Source organism: Cordyceps javanica, chromosome 2 (genome assembly GCF_051103115.1).
Source record: "Cordyceps javanica chromosome 2, complete sequence".
NCBI classification, from domain to species: domain Eukaryota; kingdom Fungi; phylum Ascomycota; class Sordariomycetes; order Hypocreales; family Cordycipitaceae; genus Cordyceps; species Cordyceps javanica.
In genome coordinates, this window is record NC_139296.1 from 2,781,441 (window position 1) to 2,799,113 (window position 17,673).

Below are 17,673 nucleotides of genomic sequence, written 5' to 3' on the forward strand. Positions count from 1 at the left end.
CACACCTATCATTTTCCTGGAACCAAAGATTAGAATCAATGCGAGTGACGGAAGACGCTTTCATTCAAGGGAAACGGAGCTTGTGATCTTAAAAATTACGTTAAGCGTAGCGTGGCTTGGGCAGCCCACGATGCCCGCTTGTGCCTCTCTGCTCAGCGCTTTGCCGTTTCCTTTCGATCTAGATTGAACCCCCGAAGAACACGAGAAGCACACCTATATGCAAATGGATCAAGAGCGCTTTCAGCCTTGTTTCTGGTCCCCAACGTGTTATGTGTGGATGTGTGATTCTTGTCCACCTTTTCAGCGGCTACCGGGCTGGCTTGTAGTCGGGGCTCGAGGTGAAGAGTGAAACAAAGAAATACTGGAGGCTGACACACGAGGAGCATTGAGCATCTCATAATTGAGTGCTCGAGATCAATAACCATCGATGCCGGATCATACGTGTAAGCTGTCAGCGCGGAGACCAGCAGACCTTGGAGTCCCGATAGGGCTGGCCAAGAGGCTTTCCACGACAAGACTATCCAACTATGTGATTTCGCAGACCGGACACAGTCATAGCCCTGGAATGTATTCTACTGCATGACTTGCCAACACAGTAAAGCCAAACGTCCAGAGTGCGACGCGGAAACTGACGGACAGTCCAAATGCAACCGGCACGATCATTAGACTGGTATTTTGCGGCTAATTTACCACGACGATGTTGAATTGTCGTTGTATCTATCATTGAAGCTGAGTAAGGACTACAGTCCCGTCCTCACCATCGAGCGAACAAATGTGTTGGACTACTCTCTGGGTCTGGCTTCGAGCAGTGGCCACGGCAGCGGTGGCGACGCTCCGCTTCCTCGACGGCCGATGATTTGAGGCAGACGCCCCATGTAGGAGAAAGAATATTCGAATTGTGCAGAATTTCATGGATCCTTGGTGCTGATTCCGTCTTCTTTGTTCCACAATCATGCAACTTGACATCACTACTTACTGAAGGAGGGAGCCGGGCTCGCTTGTTGTTCGCTCACCGCGGCACTAGGAACCGACTGTCCAGCACGCGTGCTTCGACCAGTGCTCGGGCTCGAATCTTCTTCGCTGTCATTATCCCATTACGCATCGAGCATACGTTGGACTAGCCCACGTCGAGTACGGCGGGGAGTGCGCTTTGAGGTATCGGGCTATCGAGGGCGTGTTGACGGCGTCGCGAGCTCGTGTTAGGAGGAGTTTTGTTCTACATGTTATTAATAGCATTCAACAGTGAAGAATTGAGAGGAGAGAAGGAATATACGAAGTAGATCGGAATATTTGGGGAGGCGAGTAACACTCGACAAGTCCCTTGAAATATCGCAGGACTGGTAGAGCCACCGGATGACTGGCGGTGATTGAAGAACGAAAGCAGGCCGAATTGAGGCTGAGAGGGCGCGTCGTACTGAGGCCGCGAGGGAAGGCCAAACAAAGAAGGCGAAGGCGTAACAGGAACACTCGTAAGGCCGAGACGGGAAAGGCTTTCGGGAGTGCTTCGAACCTCACGAAGCAGAGTGTCCGCAGAGCTGGGAGTGCGATAGGGGCGGGGTTGGCTGGTCATTGTGGAAAATAATCTCGTGAAAGACTGCAAGGGTTGTAGACGAAGAAGAAGCAGAGATGAAGCACGCTCGATTCTGGCCGGAAAGCAATCTTATGGGCACGCGGCTACAAACGCGTTGTTTGCCTGCTGACTGTTTGGCATCGACTCAATCATAATATGGTCGCCTGGCAAGCAATTCACGAACAACAGCTATTCTGACACCCCGGGAAAACGCAATTACTACAGATCCTCGAGTACAAGCATAGGAGCAGAACACACTACCACGCAAAGAAACACTGGTTCTGAAATGGTCGGATCTCAGCCGGAATGGCATATAATGAGAAGCGTAGATGATATTTGTATTCAGAAAGGTATTTTGCCATTCGAATTTTGACGAAGACTTGGCCGAAGAGAACTATACGCGGCTCATCCGCCAAAGGCTCATTCTGCAATGGACGTTGACCAATCGATTCCCAGAGAGACTGGGACGAAGCTAGTGCACGCTCGCTCTTAAAGAAAAAAATTCTTCCTACATGACAGAAGAATTATCTCAGAATGTCAGAGTTGGTTCGAGATGTACGAGAGAGCATGTAGGGCTGGCAATCGGACCGGGGAGACACGAGCTCGGCAGGTGTGTTGGTTGAATTTGTTTCACGATGGGTCGGCCACAACCGGATCAAGAGAGCAATATCGGCATGGGATGCTACACGTGAGAGACTGTTGGAGCTTTTTGAGAGAGAGAGAGAGAGAGAGAGAGAGAGAGAGAGAGAGAGAGAGAGAGAGAGAGAGAAAGAGAGAGAGAGAGAGAGAGAGAGAGAGAAAGAGAGAGAAAGAGAGAGTCGTGGCTGCTGAGACGAGCAGTTGGAGGGCGAATGCTCATCTTCGCTTCTTCAAGACGTGCCCAAACGGATGATCATCTCTTATGCTGCAGTGCAGAATGGCAGCAGGTTTGGGAAATATATTGGAAGCCCGCCCCTTACTCACTTTTCATGTAAGACGGAAGCAAGGCAAAACTTGGCCTTGACTTTTCTTGTCATGTTAGTGACGGGCTGCGTGCTCGAGGTCTCTGTGACGCAAAGTCGTCAACAAAGGTCGAGCTTATGCCGACCTGAGGAATATGGACCAAGTCGGGAACCGGGGATTTTAAGATTTTGCACAAAGGTGTTGGAACCGTCGGATGTTGACACCAAAACTTTGGAGGCTTTGGACATACAAAATTGCAAGGCCATGACGCAGGTTTCTAGAGGCAATGGAGTGGTAGCCGAGGGGTACCGGCATCTCTTGCAACTACAGGCAATGTAGTTCAGCCAACAGAAGCTGGTCTTCATCCTGGTCGAGTGATGCGACGCCGCGATTATCCGATTGCTACTGCTGCTGAGCAAACGCACGACATTCCCTCGCATCGGGTCTTCCAACTGCTTAGCGTGAAGCGGCCAAGACGCCGAATCATTTGGCAAAGCAAAATCTCAAGGACTTGGGAGGAACCTCTACGCCCATGATTGCGTCTGAGACTGGCCTAGCATTGATTGTAGGCGTCATCATGTTCTCGCTCCCTTCTACCAAACCCGTGACTTGGTGAGCCTCGCGTGCTCAGTACTTAGGCATCAACCTGAGATGTACCAAAAGCTACGTCATGCCATTTGACAGGAGGGATCCATCTTGACAACTTTAAAACCCTTTTTTTTCCTAGTGGGATAGAGGAAATTGACGTGGCACATGCAGCGATGCAAATGGTTGTTGGCGGCGCCAACAGATGAATCTTATAGTCCACCCACATTTTAGTTACGTCAAGAATACTAACTAGCTCGCCCGACTTATTAGTGCATTTTGCAGGCAGCCTCAAATTGAGAGGGCAAAAAGAAAAAAGACGGTAGCAAAAGAAGATGGTTGCAGGCGGTGGAAGGACACGCAACAGCTGGTGCCAGTGATGACTCAGTACGGGATGCGAGTTCTATAAAGCCCAACTCGTATCCTTGAGGCGGAATGCCGCGTTTATGTATATATATAGATTGGGCTGTCGCATGAGTAGAAGCAAGCTAAGACGCCACTGGCTGAACCGATGCGACGCAAACCACAGGACGAAGAAGCCAATGGCAGACGCTTAACAAGGCATGCAGCAGTCTTTTCTCTCTCAGTGCCTTTGATACTATTTTTTTGTGGGCAGTGTAACTTTCAAGTTCTTGGGCTAAGAGGTCAGCCACCGAGGCAAAGGGTACACGAGGCTACGTAGTCGGGCTGTGGCATTGTTGAGGGAAATCTCTCCGCACAAGAGCGGGTATAACGGCAGAACGGGGCACGTGCAATGTGACGCCTGAGACGGGAGCCGTGGGGAGGACGAGGCCACAGATGGGTCTTATGGGTTTTACAGTGCTGAGTGCTTTGAACCTGTTGTTGTTGTTGGTGGATGACAGGCAGGCAGGCTTGGCGGAGATGGCGGCGGCGGGCGGAGAGCGCTGCCAAGCGTAGGCATGGAGACGCCGAAGAGGTGGAAAACCAAGCCGCCCCATCTGAGCGGCAGCCAACGGACAGCTGGGTTGATAAGCAGTGTGCGGTGGGGGGGCGTGCTTTCGGCCTTTGCGAGGCTGTTTGGAGAAGAAGTATGCGATATGCTGCTGCGTGGTGATGATTTGGGGGAGGGGGAGGGAGAGGGGTGGTGAGTTGGAACAAGTTTCGCTGCAGGCTTTGCATTGAGCCTTGTCCAACGCTCAAGGAGGTGGTTGAGCGACTTTTGACGGCGTTTCAAAGAATGCTGCGGTCGGGCAATATATTCTTCATCCCATTTTCGCGCAGCACATGTATTCCCACTCCTCCCAATCATCAAAGAGATGGACTTGCGCAGTCAAGAGGGGCGCATGGGCGCAACGTGCTCGGCGGATGTCACTGCGAGTACTGACTGACTCTAAGTACTGGTAGTAGCGTGGCACTCAGGGCACTGTCAGTGCGATGCGAGCGCCTGTCCAAAGGTGCAGGACCGGGCGTTCCGGGCGGATCGGCCAAGGATTGCAGGGGCAAGGGGGAACGCGATGACAGTTGAGAGCTGAGCGACTTTTTTTTTGTTTCTTTCGGCTCCTTGAGTAGCGTATCTGATCAACTGAGGTGCATTGCACGGCCGCAGGCGAGTGGTTTGAAGTACCTGCCTGAGTGGTCATCCCCCGGGATGGGCGCAGCGGAGGGCACGTCGGTCAGTGGCAACGGAGATGCGCGTCCTGCTTGTGGCTGAGGCGGGATGCTACAAAGAGAAATGGCCCGATAAGTACGGAGTACTCCTCCGTACGTACGGATAACTACTTAGGACCAGCAAGTATGCAGTCGCGAAGTCAATACACGCGAAGAACAAAGTAGGGTGGGGGAGGGGGGCGAGGCTTTTCCGGTTCAGCTTGGCGTTGGCAGGCAGACAAGACTGGGCAACTCTCGGGCGCCTTGTACTTACTTTATTCGTCAACCCCCAATGAGATGATACAGAACTGGCCTCCTCAAACTTGGACGCTCGGTGGTGGCGCTGGGCGTCGCGAGCTAGAGTGTATAATTTGCTAGTACCCAAGATTCTGGGCCCAGATGGCGCGTCCTCGGCCGCGGCGCGTGATGAGGCCAAAAAGTAAATTACTCGGTTAGGTCCATAATACCTCGTTGGTGATGGGACGCATCTTGGCATCTTGAGCATTAATGGGTGACGACAGAGAAAGCGGTGCTAATTCTGATTTTTATTTCTTTATTTGGTCATGACTGGCGTGGCCTGGCAAAATTCAATGTATGGTTTGAGTACTGAGGAGATGATTGTATTTGTACGTTGAACAAAAATCATGATGTATGTGTGTGAGTATGACGATGTGAGTTGTGTGCTGGACTCTGTGAGCTTGCATAGTCTGTGTGAGTGTGTGTGTGTGTTTGATGAGTGTGTGGTGCTGTAATGATTGTCGAGAAGCGGGGAGGGAGATGGCAAACGCCGAGTGGCTGCACCATAAGGCGGCGCAGCAACAAGCTAGCCATGGCATTTAGACGAGCCGAGGAAAAGTATCGTAAGTGATGCAAGCAAATGGCAATTGGCAATTGGCAATCTACTCGGTCCGGATTATTCGAAACCAGCAACAGTCATGAATACTGCGTGCGACTTGGTTTCTTCAGCAGCAACAAGGAGGGGCAATGGAAGGGGGCGGGATTGAAAGAAGATGCAGGGAACGGCAAGAGGCGGAGATGAGGTAAGAAATGACAGGCGCGAATTTTGAAAGCCGTTTGCCCCTCTGCCCTTGTACTGGTAGAGAAATTGGAGAGAGATGGGAATTTTTGATGGATTGGACGGGGCCGGTTGCGTCACTGTGAGATGAATAGTGGGAATGGAAGACAGGGAAGTGTGCAAGGAGGCAGCGGAGGGAGGGGATGAGGGGACATGGGGGACATGGGGGATGGGAAATTGGGAAACGGGTAAATGAACTATCCAGTAATTGGGGGCAACTAAGTAAGATGAGATGAGATGAGGCCGCCGAACGCAATGATTAAGTAAAGGGAGGTATACCTTTGAGATGTGTTTTTCTTATAGACGGACCGGGCTAGTATAGGCATGGCACGGAGAACAGATTAGTTCATCTGGATAGGGTGAGTGGCTTGGTTGGAGCAATAGATGCATGTATAATTGGATGAATCTGACCTTGGCCCAAGGCAACTTACTGCAAGTACTTGATGCTGCTGCTTACAAGTAATAAGTAGTGAGAAGTAAGTACTTGCCTACCTACCAAAACAAAGGTACCGCGGCGCAGCTACCAAGTACATACTTACTTGGAGGCTTGGTTGGTTGCTAGGCAGACAACAGCAGCAGCGCCACGGACAATGCCACACGACGAGTAGGTACTTATCAGTAGCAACCTAAGTTAGCAGCAAGACTAGGGAGGCTTAGTGCACGGCTGAGCCCGCGTGTGTCTTGCGCAAACTTGTCCGCGAGTAGGGGCTCACCGTAAGTAGTGGTGGTTTACGTAGGTATGCGCCGCATTTATCAGTAGGATTCGTATGCATTACCTAGCTACACAGTTACGAGGAACAGAGAAATGCCAGTCAGCAAAACCAGTCTACCACCAACTACCCAGCACTGGGCCAGCATATCCAGTGTCCGTCTGTGCCCGGTTTGGTGTTCCGGATGATCCGGCATTTTCTGAGTACCGCTCTGTCCGCCAGTCCGCCTACCTGCCTGCCTTCCTAGCTGCCTGGCTGCGCTGGCGGCTCATCAGAGCGTGCATCTTCAGGGGAGGACAGGCAGGGGTGGACGCTTTCAGCCTGGGCTCCCGAGAATCCGGTTGCGCTGGAGAGGGCAATTTGAACGAAATGGCACGGTGGTGGGTGGGCGGATAGATGGATGGATGGATGGATGGAAGCGGTATTTCGCAGAGGGAGCCCATGGGTAACTCCGTAACTACAGTAGCGCCCAGGTAGGTTAGTTGGTCGGTTGCAGGCGGACCTTTATCATAATACCTAACACGCTAGCCTACTTGGAGAGGGGGGGGGGCCCTGGGCGCGCCCATCGGAGCCGCCAACCACGAATGCGCTCATTTACTTGGTACTCTGGACTCGGGGGATTGACGACAAAAAAGAGAGACCTTGTCTCACATACTCCTTACTGAGGTGTGTGCAGATGTCGTTGAGCATGTCGGATATTTTACGTTACAGAAATCTATCGAGGTATCGAGGTACCTTGGTGTGCGTCGACAAGGGAGGTACTTGGCTAAGTACTTGGCTGGCCATTTACAAACCTTGGCAATCCACGGAGTACTTATCTCTAGGTAGGTTTAGTATGTAGGCAGGTGGCCAACTAAGTAAGTAGCGTGCGCCTCGAGAACAATGGTTTGTGCCGCTATTAAGTTTACTCAAGTAGGTACCTAGGTAGCTAGCCAAGTACCAATAAGTGGTAAATAGACACAAAAAGAGAGAACGACAGAGAAAACGATAGAGAGATTGCCTCTTGGGCCAGCCGCACCACCCAGCTGTGGCACCCTGGTAGAAACAAATACTGAGTAAAAAAAACAAAACGAGCTGTTGCCCCTCTTTGTCTTGTTCTTCTTTGGCCTTTTGAACTTTCCCCATGCTGATTCATTTTACCCGTCACTGTCAAACTTTCTCCATCCCCCCCTCCTTGTCCCCCCAGTTCCTAGTCTAGCCTGTCTCTCACCCACTCAGCCCGCTGCCGCGCCACCTATTAGTACTGATAGGTACCTGTTATTAGTTAGTGTAGTTTACGCCTCGCCTACGGATACTTCTCCTGAGCTTATGGTATTTATTTTTATTTTTATTTATTTTATTCTAATCCTTCTTCCGTGTCATCTCTTTTAAGCCTTATTTCGTTTCCTCTTTTCCTCGTCTGCCTCTCCGCGTGAAACCTTTTCTTCTTCTTCTCCTTTTGCTGTCCCCTCTCCCTCCTCTCGCAACACCTCAAAAAGCTGCGCCTCGTCTTCGTCGCCGTCGTCCTGCAACTAAAACGACTGCTTCTGCACAACAATCTTGCTTCACTCACCGTTTCTGCAGTGACCTGCTGCTGCTTGCTCCCCATCTACCTTACCCACTCGACCTGCACGCTGCAACCACACCACCACACCGCATCGCCTGCGACAACAACAACAACGACCTACTTCCCACACTGACCCTCTGTGCCTCTCTGTCTTCCCCGGCCGCTTGTTCGCTTCCTTCGGCTCGCCTCTTTACTTTTCTTCGTTGAATAACCTGCCCGGCTGTTGGCCAGAAGGGGTTCTCCTCCTTCTTTTCCCAAAGGTTTCATTTCTACGTTCAGCCTCGTCCTGCCATGGCATCTCTCTGAATTTCTTATCCAACAAACGCCCACGCACGCACGCTCCTCTCATCCTTGCTACTGCCAGCCTGGCGTGCCCTTTGCCATCGCCAACCCGCATCCACGGCCCGGTAGTAGCAGCAGCACCGCAAACCGCAAACACTACGCCAGCCGCCCGCTGCACAGATCACCAGCGTCTTGCCCGCCATGGCCTCCCTCTCCCAGCAAAGATACCCTTCTCGTCTCTCTCATGACTCGACGCACCCCAAGATTAGAAGCCGTACCATCGTCAAGCCCATCCTCAAAAAGCTCAACTCCCACTCCACTTCTGACAGAGGCTCCTTTGACCTCGATCCCGCCTGGGACGACCTACCATCTCCTCTCGGCTACCCATCGGCTGACTACGAGTCTCTCTACACCGACGCCACTACGCCTGCCGCCCACGATGTCTCTTCTGCTGCTCCCTCCTCAGTGAACACCCATGGCGACTTCTTCAGGGCTCGAGACGTCAGCTTCTCTACCTCGTCGGCATCTCTCGAGTACCCTACTTGGCGATCCAAGAACAAGTACTCTCATATGCGTTCTACCAGTGGTACCTCGCATACCTCGTCTATTACCACAAACGTCAGCGCTCGCAACGGCACCTTTGTCCATCCCTTTCAACAGACGCCCAGAACTGCCACACCCTCCCTGTCATACGCCAACTCTATTGCTTCCCTTGACATATCCGCTCCTGGCGCCCGCGAGTATGCCTCCACCATTACCGAGGACGACGACCTCATCTCACCCACCACAACCGCCATCACCACCAACCTCCCACCGCGTGCCGCCTCCCTCACCAAGTCATCCGCCTCTTCTCCGTATACAACTCCTTACGCTCTGAATTCTCGCCTTCGTGGTCCCTCGCTCGACGAATCTCATCCCTCTCCGGCTCTCTCAGACGACACTCAGACGCCGAGGCGAGTCACTGCCAGCCGCTCCAACTCTGCCACGACGGCCCTCTACGTGCCTGAGCCGTCCCCTCCCGAATCTGCCCTGTCTTCCACTACTCCTCTCCAGATGGCGCCTATCTCTGCCTCCATGTCCACCTCGCCAACCCCGACCTCATCCTCGCCCTTGTCTCCTCTGCGCAACTCTCTTGACATCAGCGGCTTCCGCTTGCGCTCCCGCAGCGAAGTCGACACCCGAACTCACCAGGAGCAGGTCCGCGAGGCCCGTCGCAAGTTCCAGGAGAAGGAAAAAGCCAAGGAAGAGAAGTACGCTCGTCAGCAGCTGCGCCGTCGTGAGCGTGGTGATCACAACCGAGATCGCGCCAAGATTCGCAAGAGCACCACGGGCTCTACGTCGACGGCCAAGTCCTCCGCTATCAGCAGCCACTATGCCATCAGTCAGGACGGCTTCCACGAGGGATCTAGTCTTTTTGCCAACACTGGCGCCTACGACCAGGCCACTGCCGGCCAGACCCCGGCCAGGGCCGACGAAGTCCAGTTCCAACGACATCAGCGTCGCAAGACAGCCAAGCACAAGACCAACGGTGCCTGGACTGCATTTATGCTTTGGCTCAGAACGCGCTTGCTTAGACTGGGTAAGCACTAGGAGGCGCCCATTCCAAGATGTCCATTATCTATTCCCGAGTCATGACAAGAATCTGCCTGTATCATGTCATTGAAACGAGTATCCTCGTCTTCATGATCCTGACAAAGAAGAAAAAAAGCTTCATGAGCACCAACAATCCCCATACATTTCTCCAGGAAGTGCAAACAGCCGCACACCACCCTTTGCGATTTTGTACTGAGACGATGAGTCAAGAAACATCATGGGCATAACCACCCTTCTCGAGGGTTCAACTTCAAATCGGGCAAAGCCACGACACTCGAACGCCGTTGTTGTTCAACCCTCTACATCACATCTGTTTTCATGCATTCTGGCCTGCGTTAGCGTTGCGAATTTTCTTTGCCTTTTTCTTATACCACGGCCTGCTTATTTTGTATACTTGGGTCTTGTCTCCCAGTTGATACCTGCTTGGCGTTTATGAAGGATATGTCCAGCATTTTGCATTTTCATCTCTGAGGCTGGTTTTTAGGAGCAACTTTGCTACTCTCTTCTCTTTTTTTCATGGCGGTACAGACACTCACACGCACATGTCTGGACATGGAGTTTTGCCTTGTGGTGTCTTTAGGATTTCGAAATGAACAAGAGATAAATACAAACACATGATGACTCTCTGTGACGCATGGATGTACGTGCTTGTTGACCAAATGACGTCGTTTTCTCTCTGCACTATTGAAACTATAGTATACACGCTGCTTCTTTAAATCTTGGGGCGCACGTCCGGGTTGGACCACCAAGGATAGCCAAACGGCCGCTGATTCTCCATTGTGCCCGTAAACTTGGGGGGTCTCTTCTGCAGGAAGCTCAGGACGCCTTCGGTCGAGTCGGTGTCGGGGCCCGTGAGGCTGTGGAAGATTTTGCTCTCGAGCAGGTGGGCCTCCTCCGGGGACTCGGGCCCGCGGTACATCATCTCCTTCATGACCTGCGTGGAGACGATGCTGCAGTTCTGGGCCATGGCCTCGGCGATGCGGAGGGCGGTGGGCAGCACCTCGTCGGGCTCGACGACCTCGCTGAAGAGGCCGTCGAGGAGGCGGTGGGTGGCCGGGTAGACGGCGCCGGTGCTGACGAGGTGCATGGCGCGCGAGGTGCCGACGAGGCGGGGGAGGAAGAAGCTGCTGCAGGCCTCCATGCAGAAGCCGCGCTGGGCGAAGACGAAGCCGCACTTTGCGCGCGCGCTGGCGACGCGCACCGTGGCCGGCAGCGTCATGGTCATGCCGATGCCGACGGCGGCGCCGTTGACGGCCGCCACGATGGGCTTGCGGCAGCGGTGCATCGCCAGCGACACGGTGCCGCCCGAGTCGCGGTACAGCAGCGGGTCCTCGACGCGCTCCGCCGCCACGTTGAAGTCCATGCCGGCGCAGAAGAACTTGTTGCCCGCGTCGGCCGACGTGAGCACAATGGCCCGCACCCGCGGGTCCGCGGACAGCAGGTCGTACGCCGCCACCAGCGACGCCCCCATCGTGTCCGTGTACGCGTGCCGCGACGCGGGGCGGTCGAGCCGCACGATGACGACGGGCGTCACCGTCGCCGAGCTCGCCGGGTGGTGCGAGAGCGAGATCTCGGGCAGCGCCAGGGTGTTGTAACTGTCGGGGAAGGAGGGCGCCATGGTTTGCCGGTTTGTGTGTGTGTGTGTGTGTGTGTGTGTGTGTGTGTGTGTGTTGGTCTTGGGTAAAAATGCGGGGTGATGAAATGCAGCCGAAGAGAGGAAGAATAAGAACAGACAAGGGAATAAAACTTCTATTGGTTGAAGAAATGTATGGTTTTGTTCCGGGATAACGAGGTTGGTTAGTATAGGCCCGGAGGTCCAGCTAAGTATAATATGCTCCGGCAGGTCGCCTATATGCCGAGGTTCGGCACGAGCCAAGCGCGGCAGCCATTGGCTGTTCAACAAACGTCGATCTTGACCAAAGGGCAGGAGGTTATGTAGACTATGCCGTTTGGAGAAAATGGCTTTATTAAAATCTCGAAAAAAAAATGCAACAATCTGGCATCTCTGTTGGATCCTCTCGCTCTTGCATTTTCACCATCATTCAGGTATAAGTGTACAGTGTCCATCTACAGTCGCTTTTCCTACTCACACGGTACGGAGCAAACAGAACTCCCCCCCAAAGCTGCAGGGATTCCCGGGCTGCCGCGTTGGAGAAACTCCACCCGCCAGCTGAAGAAAGGTGTGGTGGTGGCTCCAATTAAACGTGTGCATCTCACAATCCTCCTACAAAGATTTTGGAGAGAACCTTATCCTCCCAGTCCCAAGCAAATTAGACAAATAAAGCGGTGGCCATGCATCTTGCACCTGGATCATGGTCTATGACTGGGACGCGCACCAAGAAACATGTTATCAGCTCTACATCCAAGAGGGCCGGCCCCTCGAGGACATCATGGACCACCTGAGGACGGTCCACGCATTCTGCCCTAGGTGAGTGACTCACACACGCCGAGAAGCACGCACGCAGCCCAGAGAGGGGAAGCCATCATTATGACAAGAAAAAAAAAGTGCTTCATTATACTGGTGCTTTTGAATCTGCCAGGCCTTTTTGTATTGAGTGCCGAGACTGGCTCATTAAGCACAAGGCTTTGGCAATGTCCTCTTACTCTTTGAACTACGGCCCCTCTCCCTTTGATCCGTAGTCTTCCTCCCTCTCACTCTCTCTTGCTGCCCGTTCGACCCAGGCATATATATCATGTGCCTTTTGCTCTACGCATCTGACTAAATCTTCATCATTTCGTTGACTTACACATACGGGGCGTTATTCGGGGCGGGAGGGGAACAAGCGACAAAAACGCAACGAGCCATTCACCCCCTGCAACTTCAACTACCACTACTACCGTGAATTGCCGTGTGTCTTGTCCCCTTTCACTCCGGAGGAGCTCCCTTTCTTCTGTAGTAAGCGAGCCTTTCAGACGCAGTTTCGACGCTGGAACTTTCCAGCCAAGCAGCGGCCCGCCCACAAGAATGACCGCCTGGTCGCCCGGATCAAGGAACTCTGGGAGAAGAACCTGCCGCAGCGGGAAATGCTGCGCGTCCTCAACGAGGAAGACGGCTACGACATCAAGCCGCGCGAGCTCATGCGGGTGCGCACCAAGAATCGATGGCTCCTTCGCGTTCCCAACGTGACGACGGCGGATGCTATGCTTCCGGGCCTGCCGGACAATGGCGAGGACCATGACAACGATGACGGGACTGGCGACGACGACGACGACGAAGACAGTGGACAACGTTTGGACCTGACTGCTCTTAACCATTCCTGTGCTTCTTCCACACGTAACAGTAGCGCCGACATGGTTTTGCAGGATAGTGACGGCGCCAACGGCACGCCCGTGGCGGCTACCGGCGGGAGACGGTCCCGACGTCGCGTACGACCCGGAGGACAAGATGCGCTGGCGCTCCCGACGACGGCCAGCGGCAATACACGCTTCCCTTCTGAAATGACTATTGACGAAGCCCGCGACATCCTCAGCCTCGACACGGCCACATACCGTACGCTGCGGACCAACTTTCAGCAGATCTGCCACGAAGACAATCTCTCACGCAAGACGGAGGCCGGACCCGAGCGCTGGGCTGCCGCGAAGCAGCGCCTCGTCGGTAGCTTGACGGCTCTGCAGCGCATACTCTGGGCCGGGAGCAGCAACGCCGCGGCTGTCGGCGGCGCCGCGCACTGCTTCGACCAAAGGCAGCTCGCGCTCGATGTCATCTGCACCGACGTGACCAAGCGTCTGCGCACGCTGGAGACGCGCATGACGCTCGGCGAGGCCAAGGCCGTGCTGGGTGTCAACCCGGCCGAGTCGCGCGACATGCGCGCCGCGCTGCACGCCGTGCTGTCCGAGGCACGCTTCGCCAGCAAGTCGGACGCAACGCCGCAACAGTGGGAGGGGCTCAAGCGGCAATGGGCCCGGCGCGCGCCCCGCGTGCGCGCCATACTCGACGACAACAACGACGCATCCCCATCATCGGGTGGCGCCGACGACGAGGTCAGGGCCAGGCTGCTGCGCGCGCTCGAGACGGTCGCGAGCGACGTCATGAAGAGACTGCGTGACCAGCGTCGGTCCAGACAGTCGCTGGCGGCGGCTGGGAGCGACGGCAGCGGCGGCGGGAACAGTCAACGGAGGCAGCAGCAGCAGCAGCAGCAACACCACCAACAACAGCAACAACAACAAGAACAGCAGCAGCATCAACATCAACAAGAAGAGAGTCAACAGCCTATGAGCGCCACATCACAGAGCTCCCCGAGCACGACGCATGATCAGATGGATATAGCAGAGAGCTTGGCAGGCAGCAACTTTGACGACTTGTCGGAGGTCTCGCATATGACGTTTGGTAGCCCCAACGGCAGCGCCGATGGCATGCATATGTCATTGGCTCTATCACAGGCGTCACCCTTGACGGGCGACTCATCGCAGCGGCCCGTCCGCGGCGTTTTGAATGCCATGAACGCGGCCGCGATGCACCTTGGCTCGTCGCCAGGCCTGGGCCCTGCGCTGCTTCTCTCGTCAGGAGACCAGGCGGCTGCTGCGGCTGCAGCGTTCATGGGCCACCACCCGACGACGTCGTTCTACGACCCGAGCGGCATAGCAGGCTCTTCTGTAGCTGTCGCAGCGGGCGCGTCCAGCAACAGCAGGAGCAGCAACATTGGCGCCGTACCGGCCTGCGCCGTGTACCTGCGGCTGCACCCGTCGTCGAGCTTCATCACCGGCACGGAGCTCTGGGTCGCGACGCTGGGCCCGCACGCGTCGGTCCAGGAGCTGCGTGAGGCGGCCGTGGAGCGATTTCCCGGTGCGGCGTGCGTGCGCGTCGAGGGCATCATCAAGGACGGCAAGGGCGGGGAGCTGCCGCTGCAGATCGAGCAGGAACAGGAGCTGGCGGCCTACCTGGCGCACATGCAAGGAGCGTCGCCAACGTTCAACGTGCAGCTGATATGGAAGGGCACGTAAGGTAGTGTGATGCGTGTGCGTGTGGTTGGGAGGAAGGCAGACTTGCCCCTCCACAGAGGCTGAAGGGGGGGGGGGTTTTTACATACATGGACCGATGGAGAGCGAAAGCCTCGAGGTGGTTTGCTTTTTCTTTTTATGAATAACGCCATGAATGAAGATGATCTGGCCTCTAAACAAGCCAATGCACATTGTCTTGGCCTTTAGCAACTCTGTCAAATCTAGAACAAGCGTTTGCTTCTGCCAAGCGACGTGGGCGGCGGCAGAACACCGCTGGCGCTTACGGCCTACAGCTCAAAACTGTCTCCGGACAAGACGCCACAGTGACGATGAATGATCTCTTTGGTCTCGTAGTAATAGTGCTAAGTTCTAGAGCGTCAGCGTCCATGTACTTTACAAAATTGCCGGCAGTTTGACAATGTTGGGCAGCCATAGGCGGTGGTGGAACCCCGAAGCTGCGTCCGGGCCGGAACTCCACACTCCACTCTGGAGAAAGCTTTCGCAGCGCATCTCTGCCAAAAAAAAAAGTCCCTTTCATCCGTCATCGCCGCCAATTCATTACCCGGGCACTCCAAATACAGCGCTTCGCAGTCATCGGAACCATCAAAGGGCGCCTTTTAAAGATTGCCGGGGTCGCTCCCCCTTTACATATTCTCGAAACTCGGAAATCGATTGCGCCCGGCTCCAACACTTCGTTCTCCTTTCCCACACCACCCTCCTCCTCCACACAATGGCGCATCTACGAGGCGGCGCCGCGCTGCGAAGCGCCCGCCAACAATTACAGCTGCATAACACGGCCATGAAGCGGTCGCCCGTGATTATAGCACGCTGGTACAGCATGCAGATCGAGCCGGAGCACCCCAAGCCCCCGCGGCAGGGGAACTCCGCCAAGCTGGGCCGCTCGTTCCAGGGCCAGGTCATGGGCAGCATCGGCGCGCGTCTACGCAGAGAGCGTGAGCAGCGCGCGCAGTACGAGCAGTGGCGCAACACAACGGATCCAGCAAGGAACTGGATGATTACTTTCTGTATGGATAGGACCACCTGAACCCCCTTCGTTTCCCGCAGTTGCCATGTCAAAGTTTGCTGACCAGGACCAAAAGTCTTCCTCTCTAGCATTGGCATCGCGTACTGGCTGGGCACATACTGGCCGCGCGAGCCCGAGCCCTCGTCGACGCTGCCTTTGCCCAAGTCCAAGATTCCCAAGCACAACACCAAGCTCGAAAACATGCAGGCGGCGTGGGCCGACTTTGTGCGCGTTCTCGGCAAGGAGCACGTCAGCACGCTCGAAGCCGACCTCGAGCAGCACTCCACTGCCGACTGGTCCTCGCACCGACCGCATCCCGACGAGCGGCCGTTCTGCGTCGTCTACCCCAGCTCCACTGAGGAAGTGTCCGAGATTATGAAGATCTGCCACCAGCGACGCATCCCCGTCGTGGGCTACAGCGGTGGCACCAGCCTCGAGGGCCATTTCACACCAACGCGTAAGGGCGTCTCGATCGACTTTCGGCGCATGGACAAGATTGTGAAGCTGCACAAGGAGGACCTAGACGTGATCGTGCAGCCAGCCGTCGGCTGGGAGCGACTCAACGAGCAGCTTGGCGAAGACGGGCTGTTCTTCCCGCCGGACCCGGGCCCGGGCGCCATGATCGGCGGTATGGTCGGCACGGGGTGCAGCGGCACCAACGCCTACCGTTACGGCACCATGCGCGAGTGGGTGCTGAGCCTGACGGTTGTGCTGGCTGACGGCACCGTCGTGAAAACGCGCCAGCGTCCGCGCAAGAGCTCCGCCGGTTACGACCTTACCAAGCTCTTCATCGGCTCCGAGGGTACCCTGGGCCTCGTCACCGAGGCGACTCTCAAGGTCACGGTCAAGCCCGAGTCGACGAGCGTCGCCGTTGGCACGTTCCCGACCATCGGCCACGCCGCCGGCTGCGTCGCCCGGGTTGTCGGCCAGGGCGTGCCCATTGCCGCCATCGAGATCCTCGACGACAACCAGATGCACTTCATCAACGAGGCGGGCATGACGTCGCGCGCGTGGAAGGAGGCGCCCACGCTCTTCTTCAAGTTTGCCGGCACGCCCGCAGGCGTCAAGGAGCAGGTGGCCACGGTGCAGGCGCTCGCGCGCCAGGCCGGCTCCCAGTCGTTCGAGTTTGCACGCACCCAGCAGGAGCAGGACGAGCTGTGGAGCGCACGCAAGGAGGCCCTCTGGAGCACCATGGCCGTCATGAAGCCCGGAGACCGCGTCTGGACCGGCGACGTCGCCGTCCCGATGAGCAGCTTGCCGCGGCTGATTGACGAGACCAAGGAGGACATGCGAAAGAGCGGCCTCCGGGGGTCGATTGTCGGCCACGTCGGCGATGGCAACTTTCACTGTAGGTTTTTCTTATCTTTTGGCAGACATGATATCTTGAATACACGTCTAACAACCTCTTCAGCTATTCTCATCTACAGCGATGCCCAGCGCAAAAAGGCAGAGACCGTGGTGCACCGCATGGTGAAGCGTGCCGTCGAGATGGAGGGTACAGTTACGGTAAGCAAGCCTGACGTGCGACCGATTTTCAGCAGCTAATACCTCGACAGGGCGAGCATGGCGTGGGCCTGGTCAAGCGCGACTACCTCGAGCACGAGCTCGGCGTGACCACCGTGGATACGATGCGCCAGATCAAGAAGGCTCTCGACCCGCTGTGTCTGCTCAACACGGACAAGGTCGTTCGCATGCAAAAACCTGGCAAGGGTGACGAGGTCGAGGAGTGGTAAAAAAAAATCATGATGCTTTCTTTTTCATTTTGGAAACAGAATGATGTGTTGATGCAATGTATTATAA

General features: G+C 55.4%; 4 protein-coding genes across 4 annotated transcripts; 3 read left to right on the forward strand and 1 right to left on the reverse strand.

Moving 5' to 3' along the window:
- Positions 1-8,519: 8,519 nt before the first annotated feature.
- Positions 8,520-9,908, forward strand: V2A60_003333 (uncharacterized protein; the record flags this gene model as incomplete). The annotated part of the gene is made up of 1 exon (XM_083254669.1): positions 8,520-9,908. One exon carries the CDS (start codon positions 8,520-8,522, stop codon positions 9,906-9,908), a length of 1,389 nt encoding a protein of 462 aa, XP_083110795.1.
- Positions 9,909-10,623: 715 nt separating this feature from the next.
- V2A60_003334 (ClpP/crotonase-like domain-containing protein) lies at positions 10,624-11,529 on the reverse strand (the record flags this gene model as incomplete). Its single annotated transcript, XM_083254670.1, has 1 exon — positions 10,624-11,529. One exon carries the CDS (start codon positions 11,527-11,529, stop codon positions 10,624-10,626), a length of 906 nt encoding a protein of 301 aa, XP_083110796.1.
- A 694-nt stretch (positions 11,530-12,223) lies between these two features.
- On the forward strand, positions 12,224-14,852 carry V2A60_003335 (Clr5 domain-containing protein; the record flags this gene model as incomplete). The annotated part of the gene is made up of 2 exons (XM_083254671.1): positions 12,224-12,339; positions 12,809-14,852. The coding sequence occupies 2 exons, from the start codon at positions 12,224-12,226 to the stop codon at positions 14,850-14,852; spliced, it is 2,160 nt and encodes a 719-aa protein (XP_083110797.1).
- A 727-nt stretch (positions 14,853-15,579) lies between these two features.
- V2A60_003336 (FAD-binding oxidoreductase) lies at positions 15,580-17,606 on the forward strand (the record flags this gene model as incomplete). The annotated part of the gene is made up of 4 exons (XM_083254672.1): positions 15,580-15,874; positions 15,950-17,221; positions 17,285-17,379; positions 17,430-17,606. The coding sequence occupies 4 exons, from the start codon at positions 15,580-15,582 to the stop codon at positions 17,604-17,606; spliced, it is 1,839 nt and encodes a 612-aa protein (XP_083110798.1).
- Positions 17,607-17,673: the final 67 nt, after the last annotated feature.